The sequence below is a fragment of the Thamnophis elegans genome, chromosome 7, assembly GCF_009769535.1.
Source record: "Thamnophis elegans isolate rThaEle1 chromosome 7, rThaEle1.pri, whole genome shotgun sequence".
NCBI classification, from domain to species: domain Eukaryota; kingdom Metazoa; phylum Chordata; class Lepidosauria; order Squamata; family Colubridae; genus Thamnophis; species Thamnophis elegans.
In genome coordinates, this window is record NC_045547.1 from 71626562 (window position 1) to 71647587 (window position 21026).

Here is a 21026-nt window from a genome sequence, read left to right on the forward strand (position 1 = left end):
CCTGCCAGTTCTAACCTCTTCTATAGAAGAGGTTCCACAAATCTACTGTGCCATTTAGAACTGGTTCCAGCTCCCTCCTCCTGCCCATCCACACATCATCAAGATGAAGAGCGAGAGGAGGAATTCCAGGAGTTGAAGTCCACAAGTCTTAAAGCTGTCAAGTTTGAACACCCCTGGAGTTCTTTTCTAAAGGGTTAGGGGTGCAAGGGTCTTGTAACTTGACAGCTTTAAGACTTGCATGCTTCAAATGCCAGAGTTTCTCAGCCAACATTTTGGTTGCTAAGCAAGAGCGTTGTTAAGTGAGTTTCACCACATTTTACAAGTTGGCCATGCCCACCCAGTCACATGGCTGGCAAGCCACTCCCACCCAGTCACAAGCCACTCCCATAAAGCAGGCCACACCTACAGAAGAGGTTCTAAAAAAATTTGAAACCCACCATTGCTTCCAGCCATAAGATTTTATGATGCTATGAGAATATTAAAACCAATGAAGCAATTTTTCAACACTCTGATATGGTGCCGTTAGCCTCTTCCAGGTGATGAAAACCTATTATTCAATATTCCTGTGAAACGTCTTGGCATTGAACTTACTTTTTCTCTAAAATTCTTTGCAGTGTTATCTAGATGGATCTTTGTCAAGTTGTATCCAGTTGTGGCAGGTAAGGACATCTTTGATTCACTAGTCTTGCTTTCTGGGGATTCATTCTGTGCTGTTAAGAAAAGCTATGGTTAAGCAAGATTCCATTAGTTTTCTTTGAACAAGAAAAATAATATTGCTTGCTGCTTTATATTGCTCCGGAGCAAATAACTTGATGTTCAAATCACTATCTTGTAGCAATATGTTCACTATTGCAAAGTTTTGTAAAACGTCACAGAAACTGGGACAAAATGAACAATATTAAAATAGGTGTGTGTGCTTAATTGAAAAATATTACCAAAATATTGCAAGATTTTATGGAAGGACAAATATCTTGCAAATATTGGTTGTGTACTTTTGATTGATTTAATTTTTAATTTTTCCCAGAGTTTCTGGGCAGCACATACATTTAATAAATAAATAAATTCAATTTAGAAATCATTTAAGAATCAATGCGCACAAATACAGATCGATAACAGGAAGTTTATGAGCCCCCTTTATTATTCATTCATTAATTCGTTCATTTTATACAAGAACCTTAAGTCTAGTAAACCTAATAAATAGAAATAGAGGAAAGATATGGATTGGGGTGCAGCAACTTTGGAAGTCTTTGGAAAGAGGTCCCTATGAATGAATATTCCACCATACAAAATATCATTTCAACATAGGAAGCTGTTGTGGCCCGGCAAGAGCCATTGGAGCTGCCACCAGACTCCGACAGCGAGGGGCCTTATGAGTGGGCCCTGGAGGAGGTGGAGGATCCTGGACAGGGTTCCGACTCGGAGCAGGGCATAGAGAGACTGGTTGGCCACCAGGTGGCACCTGAGCCTTGCATCAGTGGGGAGGAGACAAGAGTGAGTGATCCAGAAACCACCTGTGAGTTGTTCTGGGATGCACGCCGTCAAAGGGCTACTCCGCATCAAGAACAACTATGTAATTACAGGAGGTAATTACGCTCAGCTGATGCTCATTAAGCTCCTCTCCAGATTATAAAAGAGACTGCTTGTGCCACGCCCTTCTTGCAGAAGTCAACGTTAAGGACTAATGAGAAACAAACTTGGTAGGCTAGATTGCTGCCAGAGTTTGTTTGCATTGCTGCCAAGGTTTGTAGGACTTGCTGCCAAAGTGCTTATCTCTTTGTTGATTTGGCTGTCAGCCACCGAGAATCTGGACTTATTAAAAACATTCTCATTTACGTTTGTCTCAGCTTTCGTTCCTGGACGGAGGGGGGGGGGGTCAGAACAGGAAGCTAAGAAGAAATAGAAACTAAGTCTAGTGTTTAATCCAACATGGTGATTTTCTACATTCAAGATACTTTTATTTTCGGAGAACCCTGTAATAGATCAGGGAGTATATGATTTATTATGGAGTTAGATCTGCCTTTTCTACTTGGCCATCAGGAGTGTGGGCTATTCGTCATTTCCTAAGCACAGAAACCAATGAGATCTCCTACTTACTATTTGCAGCCAAGGGTGAATGCACCTCATGCCACAAGAACTTTGGGTGAGAATGACCATGTCATATTAGAATTCAGTATAATGCAGACATAAGCAATAGAACATAATCAAGCCAGTGTTAAAAGAGCTGATTTCAACAAACTTAGGGAGAGTTTGGAAAGGTTTCCATGGATGAAAATCTTAAAGGGGGCAAACAACTCAAGAAGCTTGGGAAACTCTGAAAAGATATGATTATAAAAGCCCAGTCCAGCATAATAGTACTGAAAAAGAAATATAAGAAACCCAAGGAGAAACCAGAATGGTTGCATAAAGAGCTCTCTAATAAACTCAAAGGCCAAAAGAATAAGTATGAAAAAAATAGAACGAGAGGCACATAACTAAAGCAGATTCTGCAAAGATGAAGTCAGGAAAGCTAAGGCACAGAATGAAATAAGACTGGCAACAAATGTCAAAAATAATTTATAAAAAGGTTTCTTTCAACACATAAAAAATAAAAGCAGAAGCAGCAATTGGTCCGCTAATGGGAGAAGATAGCATGGAAATTGATGGGCAGCAGGGAAAAAGCAGAGCTGCTTAATTCTTTCCTTGCCTCTTCACACAAAAAGGAAAAAAAAATAGTCCAACCTGCCAAAAACAGAACCACGAAAGACAAGAGTAGGAATTCAAACTATAAAAAGCAAGAAAATGGTAAGAGAACATGAGTTCAAATCATTTGACCTGATGGATCACAACACAGAATTATGAAAGAACTGGCAGGCGTGATCTTGGAACCATTTGTATCATATCATTCAAAGGTACTGAGCGCTGGGAAACTACTAGAGCAGGGGCCCCCTGTTGTGGCCCAGCAAGAGCCGTTGGAGCTGCCGACAAACTCCGATAGCGAGGGACCCTATGTGTCAGCTCTGGACGATGTGGAGGACCCTGGGCAGGATTCAGACTCCGAGCAGGGACCAGAGAGGCTGGTTGGCCACCAGGAGGCGCCTGAGGCATGGAGCAGCGTTGAAAGCCAAAGGGAGTTTGTCCATGATGTCACGCCCTGGAGCAGTGGAGAGGAGCAAAGGGAGTTGATCCCGGACGCCAGGCAAAGAAGGGCGGATAAGTGCAGGCAGCAATTACGGAGACATAGAAGATAATCGGGCCCAGGTGGTCGTGATTTGGGCTCCTCCGTAGAGAGTATATAAGAAGAGACTTTGGGAGGAGACCTTTTGCAGGACACAACCATTATACTAAGCTGGAGAAGCTCTTGTATGTATCTCTTATCTGTGGGAGTTTGCATTGCTGCCAAAGTCTTGTCTGTGAGTAATTCCTGTGAATAAAGCATGGCTAACAGTAACCTTGTGTCGGCGTGATTCACCCTACGGAGGGGGGTCAAAACAGTCCCCAAATTTGGCAACTTTATGACGTGGACTTCAACTCCCAGAATCCAGCCAGGTATATTCTGGAGTTGAAGTCTACAAGTCTGAAAGTTGTCAAGTTTGAAGACCTTTGTACTAGACGACTGGAAAAGAGCTAATGCGGTCCCCAACTTCAAAAAAAAAGTGTGGGGGTGGCGGGAGATCCAGGAAACTACAGACCAATCAGCCTGACATCAATACCAGAACTATCCTGAAAAAGCAACAGATCTGTGAACACCTAGAAACAAGCAAAGTTATAACCAGAAGCCAACACTGATTTGTCATAAGCACATCATGCCAAGCAAATCTTATTTCATTATTTGACAAAGTGACTAAATTAGTGGACCAGCAAAATGCTGTCGACGTAGTATACCTGGATTTCAGTAAATAATTTGACAATGTAGTCCACAACCTATTTCTTGTTAAGCTAGAAAAATATGAGACAGACAGCATCACAACTTGTAACTGGCTAACAAACCACATTCAACGTGTAGTCGTTACTGGAACTGTATCTACACGGAGGGAAGCAGCGAGGTACCCCAAGGTTCTGCCTTAGGTCCAATACTCTTCAATACCTTCATAAACAATTTAGATGAAGGAATAGAAGGGAAACACATCAAATCTGCAGACACCAAGCAGACAGGAATAGCCAACACTCCAGAAGATAGCCTCAACGTCCTGATGGATCTCAACATTGAACACTGGGACCTCTCTAACAAAATGAAATTCGGGGTAGAGAAAAGTAAGATTTTACACTTAGGCAAGAAAAATCAAGTGTACAGATGTGGAGAAACCTGGCTCAATAGCAGTAACTGGGAGAAGGATCCTATAGTCCTAATAGACTAGTAATGGCGAACCAAGTGCCCAAAGTGTGCGCCCCATCCAAACTGTAAGATGTGGCCGCATGTGCGCCCGCACGCTCCGCAAATGTGCAGCAGAGACCTGAAGATCAACTGGCTGGTGGGAGGCACGGGTGCATGCACGGCAGAGACCCGAAACAGAGCTGGGGCGATGACACATGTGCCCACAGAGAGGGTTTGCCATAGGTTTGCCACTGTAATAGACAATCACTTAAACATGAACCAGAAATATGCTGCAGCCACCAAAAAAATGGCAATGCAATCCTAGGCTACATTAACAGAGGGATAGAATCAAGATCAGATGAAGCGTTAATCCTGCTTTACAGGGCCTTGATAAGACCACACCTTGAATGCCCCAGCTTTGCTCACCGCAACGTAAAGATGTTGAGACTATGGAAAGAATGCAGAGAAGAGCAGCAAAGATAATTAAGGGCTTGAGGCTGAAACATAAGAAGAACAGTTGCAGGGATTGGATATGTCCGTGACCCGACAAATGCGCTCACGAGAAAAGTGCACCGACGAAACCGCGTCGCAAAAACTGCGACATCATCAACGCGCCCACAACAGCGCGCCAACAACAGCATGCTGACAGAAGCACGATTTAAGTTAAGGTAATGGTTAGGTTCAGGGTTAGTTTTAGGGTTAGGGTTAGTTTTAGGGTTAGGGTTAGGTTCAGGGTTAGGTTTAGGGTTAGGGTTAGGTTTAGGGTTAGGTTTAGAGCGTGCTTCTGTTGGCGTGCTGTTGTCGGCGCGCTTATGCGCTCATTCGTCGGCACGATTTAGAACTTGCGGTTTTGTCGCCGCAGTTTCATCAGGCGCGCTTTTGTCAAGCGCGCATTTGTCGTGGAACCGATATGTCTAGTCTAGTGAAAAGGAGGACTAGCAGGGGAATGATAGTAGTCTTCCATTGTTTGAAGGGCTGCCACAAAGATGAGAGGGAGGGGAGAACCATTTTCCAGAGCATCAGATGGTAATACAAGAATGGTTGGGAACTAATTAAGGAGAAGAAGCAATCTAGAACTAAGGAGAAATTTCCTGAGAGTGAGAACAAGAAACCAGTGGAAAGGCTTGCCTTTAAAAGTTGTGGGTGTCCTATTGTTGCAGAAAATGACAGGCTTTAGACTTCTCAGGATACAGGAAAAGTTTATTTGGCAGCCAGGTTCAGAAAGTTAGCGAAATAGCTAACATTGCAAATTCTGAACAATTTTCATTATCGAAGCACGCGTTCTTATACATTCTCAAAAGCAGCACAACACAGAAATACTTAACTCATTTCTTATTGGTTATTTTAGGGGGAAAGCCTTATAAGTAGATGAGGGTCTCACTTCTCCTTTTGTTACAGGTACGTGTCATTAATGAACTTTATCTGAACCTTGTGGTTTGGACTTTTGACATAGGGACGTTGGCTGGAACATCTTGTGGTTAGAGAATGATGACATTTCCTTTAAGCAAACGTCTAACTGTCCCTTTTATGCCATGTCTTCATTCTTATATTTTAATCCATATTTTAATCTACTTTATTATCCCAGGCGGCTTTCAAAAATTAAACTTGGGCAGCCATTCAACTGAGTGGCACTAGAAAACCCCCAAAGTCCCTTCCAACTCTTATTCTGTTATTCTGCTGTATTTTTTCACTTGAAATTCAAAACTTGATGTTGGAACTAAATTGTTTTAAGTCCATCAGAACTGGTCATCTCCAATGGTTTGCTTCACTTTACCAAGACCATTTTGCTTGCATACCCATTCGCCCGCAGTACTTGTTCACTGCCTTGGGCAGCCTTTTCAACCTGGGTCATGTTCTATGTGCTCCACTAGTTGGTAGTTGGCAATTTTTTGTTAGAGGAAAGTATAAAGAAGAACCTGCTTCCTGTTGCTTTGATTATTGTGGCATCAGAGCAACAATGGTGTCAGGCCTGCAGCCATATTCCTTTTGGAATGCCTGCCACACTTTGTATTGTTCTACTATTGTGGGAAAATGGGAGGGGGGATGGTATGGAGTTAAATGCAAAGTAGCCAAAACAAAAATCATTTCTAGAAAACCAAGGTCATCCTTTGTCTCTGCACCTCTGCACCTGACTGGATCGGTGGAAGCTGCCAGCATGGCAGTGGAAGATTGGACCATGGGATGGACTTATGGGTGTAGGGGCAAGATCTTGAACCTTCAACTGGGTGGGGAAAACCGGGAAGCTTTCAGATTCGGGTTTTCCCAGATGTGCCAACATGGCTCTCTTAATAAATTGGAACTTTGAGCAGTACTTTGCCTTGGACTCTGACTTAATTTTGGATGCGGTAACAAGGGGGGGAGAAATGGGTTTGTGTGTCTAAAAAAGGGTTTAAAAAAAGAATATAACTTGGTTTTGTAAAAAGTTTTATTTTTTTCTTTCCATATACATTCAAAAATATACATTCTCATGAGTACTCTTAATATTTATCTGCTCTCTTCCAGCACTTATCACAATCTGTTTAAGCATATAAAAACCATAATCGGGGTTGCTTTCTTTCCACCCTGTACATCCATCTTATTTTGCAACATCCCTACTTCTTCTTTCTTCCCAACCTCCTTTCTCTACCTTCTTCTTTCCTCCTCTCCTTCCTCTTTTCTTCTTCCCCTCCCTCTCCCCCACTCCTACTCTCTTCTTCGCCTTCTTACCCTCTCTCCTACTCTTACTACCCCTTCCTTACTTCCTCTCCTTTACCCTTTCTTCTTTTCCCTCCTCTTTCTCCCTCTTTCCGTTGTTGACATTGGCTTATTTTCTTTTCACTCTGATGGATTTTTGGAGTGAAAGAATATAACTTGGAAAGGCATTCATGTGTGAAAACATCTGGGAAAGCATAGGGATGAGTGAAGAGTGAACAGGCCCTAGAGAGAAAGGCTGGTCTCAGTAGACAGATGCATCCAGCCAGCCAGCCAATCAGTTTTGCCTTCCTGCGTGAATGGGAAGGGCAAGAAGCAGGGGAACAACCAATCAAGGCTTGCATGCCATCACCCAATCTCACCTGGAATTTCAGAAGTTGCCTTAAGAAACAGCTGGAAGCAGCGCAGAATACAAGTAGCTGCAGCATGAAATTGCCCTTTGGTTAAAAGGATTGTCGTTCATTGATTGAGTAATAATTTCCTTAAGGTTTCTGGATGGTTTATTGTTTCTCTTCCCCCACACCCACTCCCCCACCCACCAAAATTTTATAATGAGTGAGTTTGCTTGATGTTCCGATCTTGCAATAATACAGTCCCCTCCCTATACGTTATATATTAATTGGGGAAACCAAACTTTGTAGCAGTGAAATGATGGTTTAATGCTGCTTCCTTCAACCCGCTTAAGATGCCTACCTGAATCTATTCTCTTTTCAGCTCTCTTTTTCTTTTTCTTCTCCAAACTTATGCCAAGATATTGCAAAAATTCTTTATAATTCAGTGTATTTGTTCTTGAAATACAATACCGATTCCATAATCTTAAAAAAAAACAAAAAACACACAGGTTCATTAAATTTTGGAGAATAAACCAATGTAATGTTTAACCATATATACAAAATGATGAATATAATAATCAAAATAGGAGCTATGTACGATATTTTCTTTAATTTGTAAATTCTGATCCCGAATGATTTATTATTTATCATTCCCCACTGTATTAATTACTTTCTAGGAACCATTTTTCCCTCTTCCTAATCAGTTTGGGAAGATTGTAAAAGAAAGGGACATTCATCTTTTTACTTCTTTTTCTGAAACACACCCAGAAAGAAACATTTCGATTGCATTGTCTGTGTCACCCGTACAACTTAGGACAACATTGGCAACTTGAAGACTTTGATTCCCGGAATTCCCCAACTAGCACAGCTGTCATCTTTGCAGGGAGTCTAATTCCATATATCTTCAAGCTGCCAAGACTGACTTAGAAGAAGCCACTGGAAGGCTGTAATTCATGGCAAGTCCCCCCTGCCCTCGTTTTCCCTTTGAAAAAATGTTAAGAACTTTTTTAGTTTATCATAAATAGTCAATATTCTCCTTTGAGCTCAGATGCCTCCTTCAGCCCAACGTCTAAGACTATTCCAACTATTTCCAAATATTACCCTTAGATGTTGAAACATAATATTGTTGTAGGAAAAGACAGGATACACAAGCCAGCTCTTCAGAGAAGGAAAGTTTATTTGCGCAGGTTCAGAATAAATGGCCTGAACATTGAGTGAAATTCAGGAACTTCCTTATATAGTTTATCACTTTCAGCTAAAGCGATCTGTTAGTTTTGGAAACACCCCTCAAGATTTGCCCTTGAGTTACAGAAAATATGTCTACAGGATGTCATAATACATGGGTCAGCTAACGGACATGCATAGCTCGTATTTTGAGGAACTAACAATATGTGTCTACCAAACAGATTAACAGCCAAGCCAGCAGATAGGTTAAAATAGATGTTTTGCTTCAGCATATTTCATGTGCAGACTTCCTTCTAACCCGTGTCTAACCGCACTATGTCCTAAAAGCAAACCTTGCAATTTCTATGTGAACAGTTAAAGCTTAATATCATGAAACCCTAGTTTGGTTCAGGCTTGAGGCCTACTTTGGTTCAGCCTGACATCTTAATATCAGCACAGATAAAAGGGGAACAATTAGCAGCTTGTGTAAATAAACCAAAATAAGCCAAAGATCAAAAGCACTACAGTCGAGCCCGGATGGGATCGCTCTAGCTCTATTTCTGACTATCCCTAGAAGTAAGACAACTGATACCTCTTCCCTCTTCTAAACCCTTGGACGTGGATCCTTACAAAATGTAAAAAAATAATAATGGGTATAGCTAGAATAGTCATAAACTGACCTCTGAGTCAGAAGATTAGCAAAGTTTGGCCTGGTCAGTGTTTGGATGGAAACCCTCCAGAGCATCTTATCCTCTGAGCCAATATGCTGAACTGGAACATTATAAAGATATATCCTAGGAGCCAGTGGTGGGATTCAATTTTTTAATATTGGCTCTGGGGGTGTGGCTTTGTGGGTATGGCATGGCTTGGTGGGCATGGCTTGGTGGGCTTGGCAGAGAAAGGATACTGTAAAATCTCCATTCCCACCCCACTCCAGGGGAAGGAAATTGTAAAACCTCCATTCCCTCCCCACTCCAGGGGAAGGATACTGTAAAATCTCCATTCCCATCACACTCCAGGGGAAGGATACTGTAAAATCTACATTCCCATCCCACTCCAGGGGAAGGATACTGTAAAATCTCCATTCCCTCCCCACTCCAGGGGAAGAATACTGTAAAATCTCCATTCCTTCTCCACTCCAGGGGAAGGATATTGTAAAATCTCCATTCCCACCCCACTCCAGGGGAAGGATACTGTAAAATCTCCATTCCCTCCCCACTCCAGGGGAAGGATATTGTAAAATCTCCATTCCCACCCCACTCCACGAGAAGGATATTGTAAAATCTCCATTCCCACCCCACTCCAGGGGAGGGTTACTGCAAAATCCCCATTTCCATCCGATCGACTGAAACTCGAGAGGCAGAGAGGGGTGGGGCCATCAGAGGAGGTATTTACCGGTGGGAATGGTGATTTTATAGTATCCTTCCCCTGGAGTGTGGTGGGAATGGGGATTTGACATTATCCTTCCCCTGTCATGCCCACCATGCCAAGCCCACCAAGCCAACTCACGCCCACGTCCACAGAACCGGTAGTAAAATCCCCATTTCCTCCAGATCAGCTAGGATTCGGAAGGCAAAGAATAGATGGGGGTGGGGCTAGTCAGAGGAGGTATTTACCGGTTCTCCAAACTACTGAAAATTTCCACTACCGGTTCTCCAGAACTGGTCAGAACCTGCTGGATACCACCTCTACTAGGAGCAGAATTGCACCAAGATGTGTCCACGAAGTACCAGGGCTTCAGCTTAAAGCAAGGGGATTTTGCATCACCTACTCGCTTAGCTGATAGCTGATAGAATTGTATGTTAGACTGGGGTGCTAAAAGATTCCCGGAAGATGTATTTCCATATAGCTGCCAACAAAATTATACGGACAGTGTCGGTGGGTCCCCAGGAGTCAAGCTTTACCTTACAAAATTAATAAACAAACATGTACCTGTTTAATCAACACTAGACATTATGGAAGAAACTTTTAAAGGCTTTCTTGCAGCTCCCTTAAGAACCATTTTAAATTCAACCAAAGAGGAATCCATTTGGCTACACACATTTTACAAATCTCTAGAGAATAAATGTCATCATTTTAAGTCAGGTTTAAATGAACCAGATAAAAATTTGTGATACTTTTTATGAACCGTCCTTTTGTTCTAGTAACATCCATTTAGATTTATCACATGGAAGAATTGGATGCCAAGTACAAGATTTATTATCAAATAAAACCACATTTTGTTGTTTTTTTCATGGCTCTGCTTTAAAAAGCATGGCTTCTGTTCTGTAATTATGTGCACCAAATTATAAGACGGGTTTTTCCTTTGTTTTCATCTAATTTTGGAGAACATGCCAAGTGCCCATAAAAAAGAGGAATATCAAGCAGCAAGCCCAGCTTGTAAATATGGGCTAAAATTTGTTTTGAGGTTGCTGGTAACAAGAGATATAAAATATTTAGAGCAAAGCAAAACAAATAAATAGTCTGTCCTAATTTCTCTCCCCTCTTCAGCTTAATGTTTCTGCTATTGCAGCTCATTACAGCTCTCTAAACTTTCCAAATTAAAGTTTTTCCAGGCTTCAGGAAAGATACAGACTCCTCATATTGAAGGGACCATATTTGTACCACAAAAGCCTGGGGCATTTAACAGCTACCAAGAGATGGCCCAAATTAACCCTTCGATGCCACGTAGCAGTTGGTTGCGTTTATACAGCCCAAATCAGGGAGCCAACCCACAACACCGCTACTGATTTTTAAAAAAATACAATAGCCCAGCTATCAAAGAAACACAACTATGCTTTTCATGATGAACTCTAGTAGGGAAGGGTTTTGCCATAGTCTTGTCTAGCCCATAATTCTGGGATTTTCTGATAATCTCCCATTCAATCTAATGGGCTGTGAGAGGCAAGAGAGCCTCAACCTAGACAGTGGTCATACAAAGAGATATCCCAGCTCACAGAAGGAATGGGGAATGTCGTAAGGGACCCTTCCCTGTTTCTCAGGAAAGTAAAGGGACAGGAGGGGGGGGGGGAATGCTTTCAACTTGCAAGATTCTGTTATTGCAACCTTGCAATAAATGTAGTGTTGCAGAACTAATGAGACTTCCTACGAACCCAGGCTGCGACTCTCTCTCCTGTCTCCTGGAGTTATTTTTTTAGCCCACTACCAGTACTAATCAGGTATAATCTTGCTCAACTTTTTGAGATCTTTTCAAATTGGCTAGCAGTTGCTATATAGTTTGCATATCCTATATGCTCATGATGGCGAACCTATGGCACACGTGCCAGAGATGACATACGTGCCAGGGGTAGCTTGCAGAGCCCTCTCGGTGGGCATGTGCACCATCGCCAGTTGCTGTTCTGGTTTCTGGTACTGGTTTTCACAGGTGCCGGGGTGCTGGAAAACGGCCCCCAAAATGGCCAGAAGACAGTCTGTTTTTCGGGCTGTTTTCAGGCTACAAATGGCCTTGAAAATGCCCTGAAAACAACCTGAAAAACACCCCCCCCCCCAAACAAAACAGCCTGAAATGCGCCCAAAATGGCCAAAAAAACAGGCATGCGCATGCTGGCTAGCTGATCTTCAGATTTCCGGCACTCTGGTTCATGCACACATTCATGCACACATTCCAGTTTGAGCACTCGGTACCGAAAAGGTTTGCCATCACTGCTATATGCCGCAGTGAGAGAGAACAGGTCTTGAGCTTTTGTGTGAGTCCCTTTCTTGCATTTTTCTCACCGTTTCCTGTGACTAAACATATCCAGCTCCAATAGTAAAACATATACCAGGATCATCCACAGAGAAATAAAAAAAAGTCAAGATAGTGGACACAACCACATGCCTGAACCTCTTTTCTCCTTCTCTATCTGCAAGCCACCATGTGCAAAAAAGGGCAGGGTTTTGCTCGCGTAACCGTGGTCAGCAACTTAATTTTTTTAAACCCCATTAGTGTTCCCTCTTGTAATCATCATCTGTAAACTTGATCTGATCCCTGAGTCCTACGTAAAATGCAATGTTCAGAAGACACAATACTCAAGACTTGGCCAATGTACAATCCAATGAAGCTTCAAGACAGTTGGAAATTACCGTATTTTTCGGAGTATAAGACACACCGGAGTACAAGACGCACCAAGGTTTTGAAGAGGCAAAATTTTTAAAAAGGGTTTTGCACTCTCCCAATCTCCCCAAAACGGGCCTGTTTTTTTTCCCCCAAAAAGAAGGGCATGAATAGTCTTTAGGAGGCTTGTAGAGTGCTGGGGGGGGGAGGGGGGATGAGCATAAAAAGTTTCCGTGAAAAACGGGCCTGTTTTTTGTAAAAAATAAAGGGAATTAGGAAGCTTATAGAGTGCTCCTGGGGGCTGGAGAGGGGCAAAATTGAGCAAACAACAGCCCATTTTTCGCTCATTTCTGCCCTCCGCAGCCCCCAGGAGTTCTCTGAAAGCCTCCTACAAGCTATGCACGGCCATTTTGGTGAAGGGGCAGGGTTTCAGGAGGCAAAAAAATGCTGTATTCAGTATATAAGACGCACCCAGATTTTCAGCCCCTTTTTTGAGGGAAAAAGGTGTGTCTTATACTCTGAAAAATACGGTATATTGTACTTCAGCTGATACAGCCTTGCGTTGCATTGTTCTCCATTTGAAACCACATCACCCTACCAGTTCATATTCAGACTTCTACAAATTACTATCCAGGTATTCCAAAAACCAGGTATCCCCTATCTTACATTTGTGCATTTTTTAAAAAATTCCTAAGTGAAGAACTCCATCGTCATATTAAACTCAACTCTTCACTCTAGCTAATCAAGATAATCTGTGGCTTCTCTTAGCAAGGTTATCCATAAGAAAGTCCCTCCCATCCAAAATTTGCAAAAGTGTATTTAACCCTCCCCCCACTTTGAATTTAAGCATGAAAAGTATGCCGGCACACTTGATGACACTGTAGAACATTGTGTAATGGGTGACAGTTGATTTTTGAGGACCTCTATAAGATGTGGACTTCCTCTCAGATGATGATAAAGAGGATGGATTCTTACACACTAACACTAGTGTGTTCTTCAGCTATGGCTGATCAAGGAGAATTATTTCAGCCCCAAACCAGCTGTTCAAGGCTCTCTGAATTCGTGACCCGAAAAATGCACGGACGACAAAAGCGCACCGACGAAACCATGGCGAGAAAACCGTGATGTCATCAACGCGCCCACAACAACGCGCCCACAACAGCGCACCGACAGAAGCACGATTTAAGTTAAGGTAAGGGTTAGGTTCAGGGTTAGGTTCGGGGTTAGGTTCAGGGTTAGGTTCAGGGTTAGGTTCAGGGTTAGGTTTAGGATTAGGATTAGGTTCAGGGTTAGGTTTAGGATTCGGTTTAGGGTTAAGTTCAGGGTTAGGTTCAGGGTTAGGTTTAGGGTTAGGTTTAGGGTTAGGGTTAGGTTTACGGTTAGGTTCAGGGTTAGGTTCAGGGTTAGGTTTAGGTTTAGGTTTAGGGTTAGGGTTAGGGTTAGGTTTAGGGTTAGGGTTAGGTTTAGGGTTAGGTTTAGAACTCGCAGTTATTACTTGTTCGTTGAAGGCGCGCTTTTGTCGGCGCCCTGTTGTTGGCGCGCTTCTGCGTTCATTCGTCAGTGCAATTTAGAACTCGCAGTTTTCTCGCCACAGTTTCGTCGGTCACGCTTTTGTCGAGCGCACATTTGTCAGTGAACCCTCTGAATTACCCTCCTGGATGTGTTAGCTGGATTTTATGATTCCTTTCTTCCATGAACCAGGAAATCATGAGGTGCAAACAGGACCATTGTGTCCCAAGGTCAGAATAACACCATTAAGTTATGTTAAAGAATAACAATGGATAAACAGGACTGTCATAGCAGCAGACATATTTTAATATCTATTATCTAGGGCTGTCATTGTTAAGGAAACACAACTTACTAAAATAAACCTCCGTCTATTAAAATAAACATAATAGTAATTACTACATGTAAGGTAAGCTTCCCATAGTGATTCTAAAAGTGCCTTTTGCTTGTGCTTTTACTTACTTGTCATATTCGCAATCTGTCATCTTGAAGCAGTTGATTTCAAGAATTCTTCTTAGTTCATGCCGCTGGATCTGTCCATTTTGATTATAGTCAAAAAGTCTGCAAGTTTTGATGAAGTGCTTGATCTTTTTAGAAATCTGTTAAGAATTTTCAAAAGGGTTGTATTGAAATACCAAAGTGTCCTTAGTGCTAGTTCACATTAATATTGAGTTCTGATATCAAATAATATAACAGTATGAGTTACTATTCCACCAAAGGATTTTAAATTTCTTTTCTAAATATTATGAGGGGCGGGGGGGACCCAATGTTGTAGAAGTTGCGCAGTGGAAGGGTTTCTTTCAAACTTACGTTTGCAAAAATTAATTTCCAAAACTGTACTTTAATCCTGAGCTAATTGTAAATACATGCAAGACATTTGTTCAACTATTGAAAGGTGGAGATTGACTGAACATAATATTGAGGAGAGTAACCTATTTAAAAGAAACAGCTGGGTGAGTAAGTATTTGCAAAATGCTAGTATTCTGCATAGTAAATTATCCTTCAAAGACAGAAAGAAGATGTGTTAGAATTCCTACAAAATTGTATCAAAATGAGATTGATGACTTTTATAGTCCTCCTTTCTTTTTTCCACCTGTACAAAACTGTATGGTAATATAGCAGAAAGTACATTTTGAAAGCATAAGATACAAATCTACATTTAGTTTTACACACAATTTCCATTTCAATATCTCTCCATTTGCAAGTAAAATCCCTGCTGAAATGTTATACACAGCACCTGATCCTCCAAGATACATTTAGAGGGTGAAAGTCAAGGATCTACCTCCCTCTGAAATCACATCCATATTTTTAAAAAGAGGAGCAAGGAATTGTCAGAAGGATGGGTTGCATTTGTTGCAAAGAAAAAATATCCATTTTCATGCAAAATATCCCCAAGAAGGCAGGACAAGCAGTTACTAATGCTTGCTTTAAATCACGTGGTATCAGCCATCCTATAGATCACTAGATACACACTCTGCATAATAAAGCATAAAAAAACACCAAAGGACAAGAAAAGCAACCTAGAACCAAGGAGAAAATTCCTAAGAGCAATCAACTAATCCAAGCTTGCTTCAGAAGAGACTGGACAGCCACTTGTCTGAAATGGTAGAGAGTCTCCTGCTTGAGCAGGGCATTGAACCAGAAGACCTCCAAGGTCCTTCCAACTCTAAATGAATGTTCTATAAACAAATAATTCATTGGAGAGTCAGACAACATATACATTTTTATACATTGTCTGTTCACAGCAATGTAAAATCACAGCTGTTGGATTTCATACCCATTGAGTTCTTCCCAAGAATCTAGGATGTTGTAATATATTAGCATGGTATATGTGTAGATCTAAGCAATATGGCCTTTTGTAATTAACAAATGGAAATTTTGTCAAGGCACAGATTTCCCAAGTTCTGTCTAAGAGTTTTTGGTATGGCGCCCAATCTGCCAATAACCACTGCGATCACCAAGGCTGGTTTATGCCATAATCTTCTAGCTTCAGTTTTCAGATCTTGTTACTTGGTCATTTTCTTCAATTCTTGGTCTTCTATTCTACTATCTCCTGGTATTTCCACATCAATTATCCACATTTTCTTCTTTTCAACCGTAGTTAAATATGGTGTGTTATGAACCAAGATTTTATCAGTTTATATTCAGAAATCCCACAATCTTTTTTGACCTGCTGATTTTCAACTACTTTTCCAATTCTGTATTCTCATCAATTTTTCATTAGTGGAACATGATCCTTTTTATGTATTTTAAAAAAAAACTATTTATATACATATGTGTAATTTTTATTATTACGGTTCATTGCAGTCAGACTGATCTTCAGAATGTATTTGGTATTTTTTACCCACCTAACAAGTCCCTCCCAAAGACCTGGGATAGGCAGATGTTATTGTTTGATAGTATTAAAGATGTTATTGCAAAATGAAAGTGGTTCCAAGTAATGCTGCCTTTTGCAATTGACTGATGGCGGTTTTGCCAATGCGGATGACGCACTTCGTGTATTTTGGGGTTGCACCCAAAGTACCTATCACTACTGGTACTATCTGCTTTCTTTTGTCATCGTCCGTCTACTTCTATTTGTAGGTCTTTGCATTAATTATTTTCGGCAGTTCCTTCTTTTCTGTTCCGCTGTCTCCAGGTACGGCTACATCCACTATCCACACTTCTTTGTCTTTCTAATTACAATGCAATACAATACAATACAATAGCAGAGTTGGAAGGGACCGTGGGAGGTCTTCTAGTCCAACCCCCTGCCTAGGCAGGAAACCCTATACGGTTTCAGACAAATGGCTATCCAACATCTTCTTAAAGACTTCCAGTGTTGGGGCATTCACAACTTCTGGAGGCAAGTTGCTCCACTGATTAATTGTTCTCACTGTCAGGAAATTTCTCCTTAGTTCTAAGTTGCTTCTCTCCTTGATTAGTTTCCACCCATTGCTTCTTGTTCTACCCTCAGGTGCCTTGGAGAATAGTTTGACTATTCTATTGACAAATATTAAGTCTGGAGTATTATGTGGCAGGTGTTTGTCTGTTTGAATTCTAGTTCTAGGGTACTTTAGCTTTTTCATTTTCTATTAGGGTTAGAATCTTGTGGTCCTTTAAAAAAAAGCAGGAAGATTCTGGACAGACTTTCAAGATTCTGCTAGGGGACTCTATTATAAAGTAAAATTCATAGAATCTTTATAAGGTCCATTTCAGTGGTGAGATTCAAACATTTGTGTTGCCGGTTCTGTGGGCATGGCTTGGTAGGTATGGCAGGGGAAGGATACTGTAATATCTCCATTCCCGGGGAATGGAGGAAGTTACTGCAAAATCCCCATTTCCTCCTGATCAGCTGGGACTCAGGAGACAGAGAATAGATGGGGGCGGGGCCAGCCAGAGGTGGTATTTATCGGTTCTCTGAACTACTCAAAATGTCCGCTACCGGTTCTCCAGAACTGGTCAGAACCTGCTGAATACCACCTCTGGTCTATTTCTTGGCTTGACCGACTTTTGGGCTGGCTTCTTTGAACTAAAAAAAGTTCTTGCTGAATACTGAATACTAAATAACAACCATGGTGACTCTCTTTATGATTGTTGTAAAACAGTAGTGAAACTGAGTCTAGTCATGTGGTGACTTGACTTATGGTCGCAATTGCTTACAGCTGAAATTCCAGTCTCAATTGTGGTCATAGGTTGAGGACTGCCTGTGCAGAGTTTGGCAACTAAGGTTCACCTACAATCCTTGAAGGCACAATATGGAATTGGGTTGGTTGGTTGGTTTACTGAATACCACCACTCAACCTTCTTGGAGGAGCCCCTTTCCATTTCAAGGTTGCTTATTGAACCTGTCATCTGCACATCTATAACTGTCTGGTTTGGTTCTGCAACCCAACAAGACAGACACAGATTTCAATGGATACCGTATTTTTCAGAGTATAAGATGCACCTTTCCCCCCCCATAAAAGAGAGTGAAAATTTGGGTGCGTCTTATACACCGAATGTAGCCCCACCCACTCAATGGTCCCCCACCCTTTGGCCTTTGCCTCCCAGCAATTTACCTCTTTGCAGCAAACAGGCCCTTGGGGAGGCTTCAATAAGCTACAGCAATCCCTGCAGCCTCTAACAGCTGATGTTCGGGAGAAATTGAAAGTGAAACTAGCTGTTTGCTCCACATGGCAAATTGCTGGAGGCATATATATTTTTCTTGTGCTAATCAGGCTATTTGCTTAAGGTGACCAGACGTCCCACTTTTGGCGGGACAGTCCCGATTTCTAACAATTTGTCCCGCGTCCCGCAGCGTTTTAAAAAAGTCCTGATGTCACGCCCCACTCCATTCCATAATTAAGAAAGAAGACCAAGAGACTCCATGGGTTGGAAATCCAAAGTACTTTTACTAATTATAAATGGTAAGCGAGCAGTAGTGAAGCAAGATCTGAATAATATGGCGCGAAAGCAATTGATATATAGGCAAACCCGTTCCCCCCCCTTAGGATCAAAGCTCCAGTCCAATCATAAGTCCTTCAAATGTCAGGTGTGAGATAACTTCAAAAAGACAGGCCAAGATGGAATGTGAAGGCCGTTGATGCAGGCGGGAAACACGTACGCATGCGTAAACCCCAACGACTGGAACATCCTAGAACATTCCTGCAGCAGACCTCCAGCACATCAATTAAAACCCTCCCACATACACGCCCCCCCCTCCCGTTTCATGGCAGCTGAAGCAGCAGCAAAGCAGAAGCTGACATCCGGCCGTCCCCCGGAAAAAGGCTGTCAGGCCTGGAAGAAAAAATAAACAAAACAGACAACACAGAACAAAACAGACAAACAACAAAGAAACAAGAGAGGGAAAGGAGAAAAGTCAAGGCTTGTCGGGATAAGCAGCATAAAATTTCCGAAGCAAGCGGGGAGCACGAACGTGGGACTTATCAACCCATTCCGTGTGGGAGGGGGGAAAATGTTTCCAAGCCACAAGGTATTGGATGCGATTGCGGTGCCTGCGGGAATCCAGAATGTCCTGGACTTCAAAATGACGTTCCCCATCAACAAGCAACGGAGCAGGCGGAGGGTCATCTGCGGGCCGCAGGTCAGACACCCGAACTGGCTTGATGAGGTTGATATGGAATACCGGATGGATCCGATTAAGATGTTTGGGCAATTGCAAACGAACCGAAACAGGATTGATAACTTTCAAAATCGGGAAAGGGCCAACATACTTGGGACCCAATTTCTTAGACTTCTGTGTGGTATGCAAGAATTTCGTAGACAAATACACTAAATCACCAACGTGGTACTCATAAGGCTGAGAGCGTTTCCTATCAGCCTGCTTCTTATGAGCCTTGTGGGCTGCGTCCAAGGTGGAACGAGTGAGGGGCCAAAGGCGACTGAGACGTTCACTCCAGTCCGCCACGGAAGGAACCTGAGGCTGGGCCGTAGGTAGTTCGGGGATAGGAACAAAATCATGGCCATAAACGACCCTGAAAGGGGTGAACCCAGTGCTGGAGTGAACCGAATTGTTATAGGCCACTTCAGCGTGTGGTAACAAGTCCACCCAATCGTCCTGTTGATAATTGATGAAACAACGTAAATATTGTTCAAGGACGGAATTAGTACGTTCACAGCCGCCATTAGTCTGAGGATGGTAGGCGGAGCTAAGGCCCTGGGCGGAGCCAATACGCGTGAGGAACTCCTTCCAAAACTTGGAGGTGAATTGGACTCCACGATCGGAGATAATACGGTCGGGAACGCCATGCAAGCGGTATATGTGGGAAAGGAAGAGCTTAGCCAAGGCCTTGGCGGAAGGAATCTTGTGGCAAGGCACGAAGTGAACTTGCTTGGAGAACAAATCAGTAACCACCCAGATAACCGTGTGCCCCTGGCTCTCGGGAAGGTCCACAATAAAGTCCATAGAAATCTCCTTCCACGGGGCAATGGGGCGGGCGACGGACTGTAGAAGTCCGTGTGGTTTCCCCGGAGGTTTTTTGGCGGTAGCGCAAACCGGGCAACTGGAGACATAAAGTTCAATGTCCTTTTTTAAAGAGGGCCACCAGAATTGTCTCTTCACGAGGTGCAAAGTTTTCACGAATCCAAAATGACCCGCCATCCTGGAGTCATGAGCGCGACGAAGGACCACAAGACGTAAGGAAGCGGGGATGTATAATTTAGCTCCAATCCACGGAAGATCGTCTCTCATGGTGCATTCGTCCCGATGGTTCAGGAACCAGTCGTCTTGAGGGAGAGCTGCTTTGAGGTCAGAAAGCAGGTCGTGAGGCACGTCCTTTTGGGCCTTGGTCTGGTGACGTGTGAGCACCGGAGCCGCCAAGAGCGGTTGGACGATACTAAGCTTGGAACAATTATATTGAGGTAACCGGGACAAAGCATCGGCCATGAAATTCTTTCCACCCGGGATATACTTCAGAGTGAAATTGAAACGGTTAAAATATTGGGCCCAACGCATCTGCTTTGGGGAGAGACGGCGAGGCGTGCGCAACGCCTCCAAATTTTTGTGGTCAGTCCACACCTCAAAAGGGTGTTTAGAGCCTTCAAGGAAGTGGCGCCAAGTAGCGAGGGCCCAACGAACTGCAAATGCCTCTTTCTCCCAGACCGCCCAGCGTCGTTCCGTGTCAGTGAGTTTACGTGAGGTGTACGCGCAAGGCTGTAAGGTACCCTGGTCATTGGCTTGTAGCAGAACAGCCCCAACTGCGACATCACTGGCATCAGCTTGGACAACGAAGGGTTGGTTGAGGTCAGGATGTTTAAGAACTGGTTCAGCGGCAAAAAGGCGTTTAAGCTTTTCGAACGCCGCCTGGCATTCCATGGTCCAGTCCAAAGGCTTACTGGGTTTAGGTTTTGGGTCGCCTTTAGTTTTGAGCAAATTAGTAATAGGGAGAGCAATGTCGGCAAAAGAGGGAATAAATTGACGGTAGAAATTAGCGAAACCCAAAAATTGTTGCAGTTGTTTACGAGTTTTGGGAGCGTCCCATTCAGTGACGGCCTTTACCTTCTCGGGGTCCATTTCAACTCCATGAGG

The 21026-nt window shown here is 42.8% G+C and overlaps 1 protein-coding gene across 1 annotated transcript in view; it reads right to left on the bottom strand.

The window, feature by feature from the left end:
• The window catches only part of EFCAB6 (EF-hand calcium binding domain 6), a 144411-nt gene that overhangs the window by 108214 nt on the left and 15171 nt on the right, over positions 1-21026 (bottom strand). Inside the window, exons 5-7 of the mRNA XM_032222120.1 lie at positions 14480-14616; positions 7659-7797; positions 592-705 (exon numbers count right to left, since the gene is read on the bottom strand). Coding sequence (XP_032078011.1) covers positions 592-705; positions 7659-7797; positions 14480-14616 — 390 coding nt within the window. The remainder of the gene's footprint in view (positions 1-591; positions 706-7658; positions 7798-14479; positions 14617-21026) is intronic.